This window comes from Phaenicophaeus curvirostris, chromosome 16 (genome assembly GCF_032191515.1).
Source record: "Phaenicophaeus curvirostris isolate KB17595 chromosome 16, BPBGC_Pcur_1.0, whole genome shotgun sequence".
In the NCBI taxonomy this organism is placed as follows: domain Eukaryota; kingdom Metazoa; phylum Chordata; class Aves; order Cuculiformes; family Cuculidae; genus Phaenicophaeus; species Phaenicophaeus curvirostris.
This window is the reverse complement of record NC_091407.1, coordinates 16454220-16467349: the sequence shown is the minus strand read 5'-3', so window position 1 is coordinate 16467349 and position 13130 is coordinate 16454220. Positions and strand designations below refer to the sequence as shown.

The 13130-nt window shown below is 51.1% G+C and overlaps 1 protein-coding gene across 29 annotated transcripts in view; it reads left to right on the top strand.

The window, feature by feature from the left end:
• Positions 1 to 754: 754 nt before the first annotated feature.
• MAPK8IP3 (mitogen-activated protein kinase 8 interacting protein 3) overlaps positions 755 to 13130 on the top strand; it is a 72567-nt gene continuing 60191 nt past the window's right edge. For all 29 annotated transcript variants that reach the window (XM_069870071.1, XM_069870069.1, XM_069870074.1 and 26 more), the window contains exon 1: positions 755 to 1107. In XM_069870071.1, coding sequence (XP_069726172.1) covers positions 790 to 1107 — 318 coding nt within the window. In that variant the 5' untranslated portion in view covers positions 755 to 789. The remainder of the gene's footprint in view (positions 1108 to 13130) is intronic.

The window sequence follows — 13130 nt, the reverse complement described above, 5'->3', positions numbered from 1 at the left end:
CTCCCTGTGCTGCAGGCGTCCCTGTGTGCCAGCATCCCATTGCCACGGCAACCCCAGGATATGCAGGACCCATGTGTGAGGACCCTGTGACCCCCTGGGAGATGCAGGACCCACACGTGGGGCTCCCTTTCATAGAATCATAGAATCACCAGGTTGGAAAAGACCTACTGGATCATCAAGTCCAACCTTTCCCATCAATCACTAAACCATGTCCCTCAGCGCCTTGTCCACCCATCCCTTAAAGCCCTCCAGGGAAGGTGACTCAACCCCCTCCCTGGGCAGCCTCTGACAGTGCCCAATGACCCTTTCTGTGAAATTTTTTTTCCTGATGTCCAGCCTGAACCTCCCCTGGAGGAGCTTGAGGCCATTCCCTCTTGTCCTGTCCCCTGTCACTTGAGAGAAGAGCCCAGCTCCCTCCTCTCCACAACCTCCTTTCAGGGAGTTGGAGAGAGCAATGAGGTCTCCCCTCAGCCTCCTCTTCTCCAGGCTAAACACCCCCAGCTCTCTCAGCCGTTCCTCATAAGGCCTGTTCTCCAGCCCCTTCACCAGCTTTGTTGCTCTTCTCTGGACTCACTCCAGAGCCTCAACATCCTTCTTGTGCTGAGGGGCCCGCGGATGCGGGAGTGCGGGACCCCGCGGGGAGGAGCCCCGCAACCGCGTTGTTCCCCGCCCCGTGACGGTGCAGGAGGAGCCCCCCAGCCCTTCTCCGCCCCGTGACGTTGCGGGGCGGTGCTCGGCGGCCCCTGGGTAGCGGTGTCGGTGGGGAGCGGAGCGGTGCGGGGCGGCAGGATGCTGGAGATCCAGCTGGACGATGGGGGGGTCGGGGGCTACCCGGGCGACGATTATTGCTCGGGTTCGGTGATGTCGGAGCGGGTCTCCGGGCTCGCCAACAGCATCTACCGGGAATTCGAGCGGCTCATCCATTGCTACGACGAGGAGGTGGTGAAGGAGCTGATGCCGCTGGTGGTGACGGTGCTGGAGAACCTGGACTCGGTGCTCACCGACAACCAAGAGCACGAGGTGGAGCTGGAGCTGCTGCGGGAGGACAACGAGCAGCTGCTCACGCAGTACGAGAGGGAGAAGGCGCTGCGCAAACAGGCCGAGGAGGTGAGCGGCGCCGCCCCGGCTCCATCTTGGCCGCGCGGTGGGTGCGGGGATGCTCGAGGGATGCAGGAGATGCTCGGGGGGTGCGGGGATGCTTGGAGGATGCAGGAGATAAGGGGGATGCTCGGGGAACGTGGGGATGCTCAGAGGATGCTTGTGGGATTTGGGGATGCGGGGGATGCTCGGGAGATGCGGGGGTGCTTGGGGGATGTGAGGATGCTCAGAGGATTCTTGTGGGATTCTGGTATGCGGGAGATGCTCGGGGGATGCAGGAGATTCGGAGGATGCTCAGGAGATGCTCCGGAGATGTGGGGATGCTCGAGAGATGCTTGTGGGATTTGGGGATGCGGGGGATACTTGGGGGTTGCAGGAGATGCGGGAGATGCTCGGGGAACGTGGAGATGTTCAAGGGATGGTTGCGGGATTCAGGGATGCAGGAGATGCTCGGGGGATGCTTGGGAGATGCGAGGATGCTCAGGGGATGTAGGGATGCTCGGGAAATGCTAGGGAGATGCGGGGGGTGCTTGGGGGACGTGGGGATGCTCAGGGGATGCTCGTGGGATTCGGGCATGCGGGAGGTGCGTGGGGGATGCGGGGATGCAGGAGATGCTCTGGGGACAAGGGGATGCTCAGGGGATGGTCCGGGGATGAGGGGTTGCGAGGTATGCTTGGGAGATGCAGGGGTTTATAGGGTGCTCGGGGGTGGTCTGGGTATGCAGGGATGCGGGGGATACTCGAGGCCGGGGGGTGAGGGCTGCGGGGCTGGGGGGTTCAGGGCTGCAGGCAGGAGGCGTGGGGTGTGGGAGATGCCCAGGGAAGGGGCGCTGCGGGGCAAGTGGTGCGGGGGATGTGGGGCTGTGGCGGGTGCAGGGCTGCGGGAAGGAGGATGCAGGGTGTGCAGGGCCAGGGTGGCCGAGGGGCTCTGCAGGGCTCTGTGGGGCTGGGGGACAGCACGGGGGCTGCAGGGCCGGGGGTCAATGAGAGGTGCAGGGCCACATCTCCCCTATCAACTTGGCAGAGCTGATGGCAGGAGGGCCTGGAAGGGCAGCGGGTGCAGTGTGCAGGGCCTCCACTGCTCCTGGCGGGATCCCAGCCTCCACGCTGGGTTCAGGCAGGATCCCATCTCTCCTCCAGCGCACTAGGATCAGGCAAGATCCTATCTTTCATCCAGCACACTGGGATCAGGCAGGATCCCAACCCTCATCCAGCACACTGGGGTCAGGCAGGATCCCATCTCCATCCCCCAATCCCTCACACCTGGATCAGGCAGGATCCCATCTCCATCCCTCCTCCTGCACACCGGGATCAAAGTGGGATCCCATCCCCATTTCTCCCTTGCATGATCCCATCCCCAGGCCCTCCTGCACAGCCCAGTCCCTCCGCTGCAGCTTTCTTGCTCCTGTAAAACTGGAGAGGAAAAACCTCAGCAAAAGCAGCCGCAGCCCAGCGGGTTTGCAGAATTCCCTTTGGAATGGCGGCAGCGCAGAGGACTGGACGTTTATGCTAATTTGTGGTTTAAAACAATACTTTTAAAAATGGATGATTTCTATGCGGTCGCATGGCTCTTTTAGATTTCGTTGGAGCAAAAAATTAACCCTTAGAGCAGAGCATCTGGGTTTTGAAACTTGTTTTTACCAAGCCTCCACCCTGAACCTTAACAAAAGCGTTCCTGGAGTTAGCATCTGCCGTTCCCCAGAGCAGGGATTTGCTCCTGTCCTGAGAGCTGCTTGGTTGGGACCAGGGGGTTGGGAAGTGGATGTGGAGAAGGACAAACCCCTCGGATGGAGACAAACGCCGCTAAGGCTCAGATGGAGACAGAGCGGAGAGAGGAGGTGACTTGCACTCTGCCTGCTCCCTGCATCTGCGCCTCTCCCTGCTGGCACCAGGAGCATCTTTGCAGCTGAAATGAGGACTGTGAACCGTGGGTTCAGCTTCTTGCAGTCCGGGTGTGTGAACTGGGATGGAGCACTGGTGGTGGAAGCCCATCACCACCACATCAGCCTCGTTTCACTCTGCAACTTCTTAAAAAGTGGGTTTTTTTCCATCTAGACGGAGAGAGCAGAGGATTTAACTTTCAGTAGCCTTATGAGGGGTCGCGTTCTGATTTGATGGGGGTAATTAATGAAGTAGCTTTTGAAAAACAGTGTACAGTAGCATGCAGTATTTCTTCTTGTTGCTTAATAATCATGTGTAAGAATCTCGCTAATTGATGAGGAGGTCGCTCACAGTCCATTCCTGACACTGAAGGAGAGAGCCAGGTGACTGAAGCTTCAGTCTCAAGCTTTAATTATGTATTAATGGAGTAAGAAATCATCTTTTAGAATTCTTCTGAGTGCGTGTAGGGGTTGAAAAATGATTCTGAGTGCATGGGACTTAAATGTTGTGTAGAGACAGTGTTTGCAGCTTCTGAGAAACCAGATTTTTTAAAAGTGCATCATTTATAGGGGAAAAAAAAATTGTGAGCAGAAATGGGGAGTGGAAGAGTCCAGCTGGAATGATCCTGCATCTTTGGACTGGGGTGGATTTCTGTTCTCGGTGTAGTAGGTAGACGATGTGTTTTCTGGAGGGAGATGCCAGCTGTTCCATTCCCTGCACGGAGGCTTTGGGACAAGAGGGGCTTGTGGAGTTCCTTTTGAAAGCTGAGCTGGTGCTGCTGGGCTGTCCCACCGCAATGTGGCTGTTCCGTAGCGGTGCCCATAGGATCTGGGGAAGCAGCGCTCAGCCTCCTGCACTGCGCCTTGGGGCGAGAGCTTCGGGTTTGGGTGGGAGGATCCTCCTCTGGATCGGGATTTGCCTCCAGTTGTGATTCCTCTCTGCATATGAGTGCTAATTGCAGTTACTCAAGTTGGGCGTTGGAGATGAAAAGCCAATCTGTTCTCCTGCAGTGTCGTGTCAAGAGATCCTGAGTTGTAATTACTTTATATTAGTTTATTAATGTAAAAGTGACTTGAAACCACGAGTGGGCATTGTTCTCTGGTGTGAAAACATGTACTGTGTTGTGGTGTGACCACCGCTGTGGAGCCACCAGCTCTGCTGTTTTGTCTTTATGCAGACGTTATGCACAGACTCTTAGCTCTGGTTTGTTCAATCAGGGCTGTTTCCAACTTTCATTTCACTAAATGCCTTAAAGGAAAGTTTTCCATCTCAATACCCTTCTGTCGCCTCCTCTAAGAGGATTCTATATGTTATCTTTGCCAAAAGCAGATGATTGCTTTATTTTCTAAACCCTGGGGCTGCAGAGTGTCTCTTTGTTTTCCAGTTGTCCTGCAATAGGGTGGCAGGAGCACCTGGGCAAGTGGGTTGGAGATACGAGTTCCTTGGCATGAGGTGGAGCCATCAGTCTAGGATTATGGGGTTTAAGTGCACACCGGTTCCGTTCTCCATTACCTCCAAGGTACCGACGATGTGAGACCGCACCAGATGTTTGGTGGTTCTCTTTTCTTCCCTCTGCCTGGTGGTATGTGTGAATGTAGGGCGATGATTGCTTGCGTAGTGTGGTGTTTGGTGGAATCGCAGCATCGTTTAGTTTGGTGGTGACCTTCTGAGCTCGCCTGGTCTCACATTTCCCTGCTCGAGCAGGCTTGGCCAGAGCAGGGTGCCCAGGACCGCGTCCACTTGGAGCTGGCGCATCTCCACAGATAGAGACTCTGCAGCCTCTGTGGGCGCCTGTCCTGGTGTTTGACAGCCCTCGCAGGGAGAAAGTGCTTCCTTGTGTTCAGTTGGAATTTCATATGTCCTTGGCCTCTTGTCCGGGGAAGAGGCCGGCTCTCCTGCTCTCACCCAGCACAGCAGGGACTTAAACACTGGTGAGATCTCCTGTGCCACCTCTTCTCCAGGCTGGAGAGCCCCAGCTCCCTCAGCCTCTCCTGTCCATTTGCCACCTTTATGGCCCTGGTATTTGTGTCCGTGTATACCTATTTATACCTATTTTAGTGTGTACTATTTATTTTGACTGGCTAAGTACTGCTTTTAGCTTGATTTCTTAAGGGAATGAAGCTTACATAGTTGCTCTGTTAGGCAGCCACTTCCACCTGGTGACCACATTCAGCTGTATTTGTAAAAAAAAAGGGCAACACATCATTATTTGGGCTTTTTTGTTGTTGAAAAGAAGAAGAGAGAGTAGCCAAGTGAAGCTCCTGTCTGGAGGAGAGAGGCCAGCATGCTGGTCGGTAGTGGGCAGCAGGATAGTGGTCAGTGTGTGAATCTGGGATGAGTGGATCCAGCTCTCGTTAGTCCGTATAACTGCCGTCTCTTCCTGATGTCTGCTCAGAAGAAACATGGAGCAGAGTTGGGATGGGGAAAGGGCTAGGGGACACCAGCAGAAATCTCCGGGGGAAGCAAGCTCCAGTTGACTGGAGACAGCAAATGTGACACCCATCCACAAGAAGAACTGGAATGAGGATCCAGAGGACTCCAGGCCTGTCAGTCTGACATCAGTGCTGGGGAAGGTTGTGGAGAGATTCATCTTCGGTGCTATCACATAGCACATACAGGATAACCAGGGGATCACACCCAGCCAGCATGGCTTCGTGAAGAGCAACTCCTGCCTGACCAACCTGATCTCCTCCTGTGACCAGGTGACCGCCTGGAGGATGAGGGAAAGGCTGGGGACATCATTTACCTGGACTGCAGTAAAGACTTTGACACTGGTGCCTGCAGCATTCTCCTGGAGGAGCTGGTAGCTCCTGGCTTGGACAGGCAAACTTTTCAGTGGGTAGAAAAACTGTCTGGCTGGCCAAGCCCAGAAGGTTGTGACTGGAGCTAAATCCTGCTGTTTGCCAGTCACATGCATGTCTCCAGAGCTCCGTGTTGGGGCCAGCTCTGTTTCACATCTTTATCCATGATCAGGGTGAGGGGATCGAGGGCTCCCTCAGGGAATTTGCAGATGGCACCAAGCTGGGTGGGAGCGCGGCTGTGCTGGAGGGCAGGAAGGCTCTGCAGGGGGACCTGGACACGCTGGATCCATGGGCTGAGGCCAACGGGATGGGGTTCAACAAAGCCAAGTGCCGGGTCCTGCACTTGGGGCACAACAACCCTGTGCAGCTCCAGGCTTGGGGAGGAGCGGCTGGAAGGCTGCCTGGTGGAGAAGATGCTGGGTGACAGCAGCTGAACACGAGCCAGCAGTGGCCCAGGTGGGCGAGAAGGCCACCAACATCCTGGCTTGGATCAGCCCTGGGGTGGCCAGCAGGAGCAGGGCAGGGATCGTCCCCTGCACTCGGTGCTGGGGAGGCCAGACCTCAAATCCTGGCTCAGTTTTGGGCCCCTCGGTGCAAGGAGGGGCACGGAACTGTTGGAGCGAGTCCAGAGGAGGCCACAGAGATGATCTGAGGGCTGGAGCACCTCCTGTACGAGGCCAGGTGAGAGAGTTGGGGTTGTTCAGCCTGGAGAAGAGAAGGCTGCAGGGAGACCTTAGAGCAGTTTCCAGTGCTGAAAGGGGCTCCAGGAAAGCTGGGGAGGGGCTCTGGATCAGGGAGTGCAGGGACAGGATGAGCCCCTGATCCAGTGGGAGGTGTCCCTGCCCATGGCAGGGGTGGAACTGGATGGGCTTTGAGGTGTCTTCCAACCCAAACCATTCCATGATTCCATGAAAATCACTCCCTCCCCGCAATTTGTTAAGGGATGATTTAAATCTTGTCCCTGCCTCCTATCTAATTCCATTTAAGAAGATGGTGAGGAAGAGCGATAAAGGTGATGCTCTGTGCTCCAGTCTCTGGTGTTCTCCACTGTGAGTGCTTTGCCCCTTTCTGCCTTGTGTTTTCTTTCTCTGTGAAATGAATCGCAGCCTGGGCAGGGACTTTTGATTTCCCCACCCTGAAACCTGACCTTGCAAATAGCTGATTAATGGGAGCTTCTGCTGCTTGATGGTGACCTCATAGGATCGAAGGAGGAAAGCATTTGGGAATAGCAGAAAGCAGATAAAGAAAGGCTTTGCTTATCATAAGGATCCTTTCCACTCTGTGCAGTTGAGAGTAACTGTCAAGCATGAAATGCAGAGGTACTGCCCAGCTGGCTGTGTACAATAACTGTCTCTATTCTTCAGGCACCTCTTTGTCTGTTCCTGGAGCCTACAGGCTCTGACAGGTTGCGCCGGCAGAATGAGCAGGAGAATCTGTGTCATTCAAAGGTTCCTCCAGCTTACCTTGAGTCCTGTTTTGCGATTGTCTTGTTTTATAAAAGCTGTTGATCCCAGATAACTTGGATTCTTCATTTTTGTGACAAATACTTTGATATTCATGATTTTTTTTCTCCTAAGCATGCAAATTCCATAGGCCGTATTTCATATTTCTGATATTTTCCTTCCTTTCCTGTTCTGAGGTTCCAAAATAGATCCATGTAGTTATTCAGAAGTAAAAAAGCAGCACAAGCGTGAGTGTCTGGAGGTTATTCCATGTCTTCTAAGTGAGACAAACCCTAAATGGTTGGGATAGTAATAATCTTTTTTCTCCTATGTGTTTTGTCAGAGGTATCAGGTACTTCTCATCTGGAGTATTATGTCCAGTTCTGGCATCCTCAACATTAGAAGGAGATGGAGCTGTTGGAAGGGTCCAGAGGAGGCTACAAGGATGATGCGAGGGCTGGAGTACCTCCCATACGAGGACAGGCTGAGGGAGTTGGGGTTGTTCAGCCTGGAGAAGAGAAGGCTCTGGGGACACCTTATAGTGACCTTCCTGAAGGGGCTCCAAGAAAGCTGGGAAGGGACTGTTTACAAAGGCTTGTGGTGATAGGACGAGGGGCAATGGGGATAAACTGGAGAGAGGCAGAATTAGACTAAACATAAGGAGGAAATTCTTCACAATGAGAGTGGTGAGGCCCTGGAACAGATTTCCCAGGGAAGCCATGGCTGCCCCATCCCTGGAGGAGTTCAAGGCCAGGTTGGATGGGCCTTGGAGCCCCTGATCCAGTGGGAGGTGTCCCTGCCCATGGCAGGGGTGGAACTGGATGGGCTTTAAGTTCCCTTCCAACTCGAACTATTCTATGATCAGTTGAACATCACTTGATGTTGATCACAATATTGCAGATGGTGATTAAAACTCAACAACTGAAGGCAATGAGATTAACTCCATCTATTTACCAAGGAAGCAACACCAGAAAATGTTTCTGGAGAGCCCTGTGTTTTCAATTCATCTGGAAGAGAACAGCGTTAGTTGTAGGGATTCTGATTTTCTCCTTTCCCTCTTGAATGGTAAAATAAACCTGCTGGCCTTCCCCACCAGCAGTGACAGCCTGATCGCTGCTTTGCCCTGCGATCTGCGTGTCAAGGTTAGTCTTCAGAGTCGGAGCTGCCTTTCCTTACAAACAACTGTAGCAATAAACCTCAATACAATTGTCAACCACAGATCTTGCATCCCGTCGCTTGTCTGCTGATGCAGGCCTAGGATCGATGTTAATGCGAATTACAGCGGTAGAGATGATGATTTCCTTCCTCTGAAGGTGAAGTAGGGGCATTTGCTGGGAAATAATTCAGTGATGCCTTTTCTCTACTCGCATGTGAGGGCTGGAGCCGCCTGTGCTGGTGGAAGGAGGGTTTGCTGCAGTCCCAGGTCGGTTCCTGTCCTTTTTTTTTTTAAGCACATTAGAGATGTTGTTATAGGACCAACAGTTGTTGGGAAACTGCTTGCTAAAAACGCTTGATTAGTTATCCTGAATTTTCTAATCAATGGTATGAAGTCCACACCACACTGATTGAGGAAATGAATTGGGAGATTGTTCAGTTTACAAGCTTTGTTAATTTGAAAAAAAGCCAGCAAAATCGATTTGTGACAGGCAATAGAACTGACCCTATGAGATGTATTTGCTTTGTGAGGAGTCAGGCTTTCCAAATGTGATGCCCATCAGTGCTTGCCACCTTACTTTATTCTCACTGATCTTGGAGGTAGAAACTCTAGATCTAGATCTATATATCTAGATCTATAGGTCTATATCTAGATCTACATCTATATCTACATCTATCTAAACACAGACACTTCATGTGAATTGCGTCGCTCAAGCTTATGGAACTTATTCATACATATAAATCAGTGCACATTATTAGAAGTTACCTTTAAAGTGAAATCAGTCTGAGTGAGCACTACGAGTTGTTGCTGTATTTAAAGAGCAGTTCCAGATGATATTCTAGATGTCAGTTGATGATGATGATCTGAGGTGAAGGCCAGGTTTGCCCTCAGTAGGGTTACCCCTTAAGTCAAATTGTAATCTCCAAGCAGGATTTGCTGAGAAGCCTTTTTGTCAGCTCCTGGTGAAACAAAGCCGACTGCTTTGTGGACCCTTTCTGCTCATGGCTCTGCTGGTGGAGTTTCCCAGGATGTTGTTGGGACGTGCTAGGCAGAACTTGGCATTGAGGTTTTAGGAGGTAGATCAGAGTGGTGGGACCAGCAGGGCGAGGGAGGGGATTCTGCCCCTCTGCTCCGCTCTGGTGAGACCCCACCTGGAGCCCTGTGTCCAGTTCTGGAATCCTCAGCACAGGAAGGACATGGAGCTGTTGGAGCAAGTTCAGAGGAGGCCACAGAGATGATCCGAGGGCTGGAGCACCTCCTATACGAGGCCAGGCTGAGAGAATTTGGGTTGTTCAGCCTGGAGAAGAGAAGGCTGTGGGGAGACCTTAGAGCAGCTTCCAGTGCTGAAAGGGGCTCCAGGAAATCTGGGGAGGGATTCTGGATCAGGGAGGGCAGGGAAAGGATGAGAGGAACAGTTTTAGGCTGAAAGAGGGGAGGTTGAGGTTAGATCTTGGGGAGAAACATTTTGCTGTGAGGGTGGGGAGGCCCTGGCCCAGGTTGTGCAGAGCAGTGGTGGCTGCCCCATCCCTGGAGGTGTTCAAGGCCAGGTTGGATGGAGCTTTGTGAGCCCTGATGCAGTGGGAGGTGTCCCTGCCCATGGCAGGGGGTGGAACTGAATGGGCTTTGAGGTCTTTTCAAACCCAAACCATTTTACAATTCTATGATCCACTCCACCTGTTGTTTTAATACGGAATGCTCTATTATTATATGTTTATACACACACATGTATAAGGTAATATTAGTATTAAATAAGTGTGTAGCCATAGGGTGTATAGTTCTAGTGATGGGGACTGTCATGGTTTGGATTACTCCAGACTTGATCCCTAGGGACTTCTTGCCACATGGCAATTTTTGCACCAAATCTGTAGCTGTTTTGCCTCTAGTATTCTTAGAAAGACACTCGCTCTTAATTAAAGTTTTAGGACGATGACATTGGAAGGGCTTCCTGAGTCAGCATGTCCAGTCCCTTGGTATTGCAGGCAATTGAGTTGTAGAACCTGTTTCATAAATATATCAAGCTTTGTCTTAAATCCATTAGTTAAATTTCCTCCCTCTGCTCTTACCTTCTTCTGAATTGCAGTGGAGTTCAAGGCCCACCTTCACTGGTTTGTTCTCGGGACAGCATTGTCCTTTATGATTAGGAACTTTTCACTCTTTTGAATATTTCTCTTTGCTATGTCCTGTCCTATCTTGGTCTCATTTTGCTTGGTGCTGCAGCCCAGCACTTCTTTTGCCCAAGCAGGTGGGTGAGCTGGTGTGTGCTACGCGTCCTGCTAGAGTGGAGGTGCCTGTGTCACCTGGCCAACCAAGCGCTGTTTTACAGATTCCCTCATCCCTCTCTTCCTTGAGTAACTTAGCCGCATCTGGTGCTCGGGTTGATCCTCCCTTGAGAGGTAAGATGAATAAGAATAGACTCATAGAATAGTTTAGCTTGGAAGGGACCTTAAAGATCATCTAGTTCCAAACCCCTGCCATGGGCAGGGACACCTCCCACTGGATCAGGTTGCTCAAAGCCCCATCCAACGTGGCCTTGAACACCTCCAGGGATGGGACAGCCACAGCTTCCCTGGGCAACCGGCTCCAGGGCCTCCCCGCTGTCATTGTGAAGAAGTTCCTCTTTATGTCCAGTCTAACTCTGCCCCTCTCTATTTTATAGCCGCTTCCCTTCATCCTATCCTTTATAAACAGCCCCTCCTCAGCTTTCTTGTAGCCCCTTCAGGTGGTGGAAGGTTGCTTTAAGGTCTCCTCGGAGCCTTCTCTTCTCCAGGCTGAGCAACCCCAACTCTCTCAGCCTGCCCTCGTACGATAGGTTCTCCAGCCCTTGGATCATGCTTGTAGCCTCCTCTGGACCCGTTCCAACAGCTCCATCTCCTTCTTACATTGAGAATTCTAGAACTGGACACAGGGCTTTAGGTGAGTTCTCATCAGAGTGGAGCAGAGGGGTAGAACCTCTTCCCTTGCCCTGCTGGCCACGCTGCTTTGGATGCAGCCCAGGACACAGTTGGTTTCTGGGCTTCGAGCACATGTTGCCGGCACATGTTGAGCTTCTCATCAACCAGCACTGAAGGGACGAGGGCTGGAGCTGAGGTGCAGCCGCCGCTGAGTGCGGGACCCCTGCGCTCGTTGCCAGCCTCCACGGATTGAGGCCACCTAATAAGATTGCTGCATATATGTGCGTGGCTGGCTCTCTGCTTGATTTATCCCTCTTATGATGTGATGATTTCTGATTACGTGCTGCTATTTTTAGTCGTTTTCTTCCTTTGCAAAAGGCAGTAGCACGGCAGGCCGAGCGTTCTTCACTGCCTTTTAGAGGAACACTTCTTCTTTCACCTTAAGATGATTTTATGCTCAGGGTTTGCCCTCTGTGAGCCGTTTTTGTTTGTTGTAATCCTGTGTTCTTACAGAGGGGTTATGCTGCTTGAAATATGGGGATAGTGACTGGCAGGAAAGAATCCCTGTGACTGATTCTCTATATGGCAGTTGCATCCTCTGGTTTTCTTAGATCACCAATGAACTGTTTAACTGTAACTGTTCATAATCAGGAACTATTCTTTGAAATCAGGCATAGGGACTCTGGAAAAAAGCAGTTAAAATGATAAAAAATAGTAGAAATACCAACTGCTGTGGTCAGTCTATTGAGAATTACTGGGAGCATGGGCTCTTTCTTCTTCCAGGCTACTTTGTCTTAGTGGGGTTGAAAAAAAGCCAAGAAGAATATTTTTCCTTAACCACTGCTGGAATTATCTGCTCCATTTTATTTCTGTCTTTGAAATGTCTTTACTGCATCTCCATAAAGATGGAGCTGGGAAATCACTGAGGTGTGGGTCTGAACTGAGCTCTGTGCAGTGAAACCATCAGAGAAAATCGGCTGTAGCGCCTGGCTCTGCAGTGAGAAACCCCTTGAAATCAAGGGCAGCTCCTAGCAGCAAGTTAAGCCTGTGATTATTCACCAGCCCTGTATGGTTTTTTTGCCTCTTGGCAGCACTAAAGTGAAAGAATGCAGTCAGCAAATTTGCATTTCAGTTTTTAAACTCGGTACCCTGGCCATTTTCACTCCTGGCAGAGTTCTGTGTAAACACTGTATCTCAGTTCATTTAAGATGGCTTTAAAGAGGGTTTTTTTTGGCCCACTCTTATCTTGTTAAATATTCAAATTTATTATGAAGCAAGAGTAGAATCTGCAGTAGCCGCTGTTAATAAGTCATTGTAATTTGTACTATTTCCGAGACCAGAAGTGTGTATTTGATTCATGTGACATATTCTTTTCCCGTAGGAATGTTTACTGATTTTCATCAGCACCCACAGAGATGTTGGGCTTCGTCTTTTGTGCGTCAAACTGCAGCGTTTGGGATGAATTGGCTCTGCACAAGCTTAGATGAAACCAGTAGGAAACGGGAGCAAACCAGAAGGATTCGTGCTTTCTATTGTCACTGTTCTGGTGCTTTTTGTAACTATTACAGGTAGAAAATGTTCAGATGGGAAGGTGACTTTCAGGTTAGCGTCCCCTCTGGTTTTAGGTTTAAAAGGTTGGGTGAAATCTTAGTCCTGTTTGAGACTGAGAATGTTCCCATAGCTTCAGTCTGGCCAGGCTTCTATGTGAAATGTCTATAAATGTTTATTTACTGAGCTGCATTCGGGCAATGATGTGGTTGGTTTTAAAGCCCGACTGCCTCTGCGAGTCTGGGTAATGAGAATTTAACACAAATATGTTGTGTTCTCTGTTTCTTCTGCCCGAGTCCATAGTGGTGTGGGC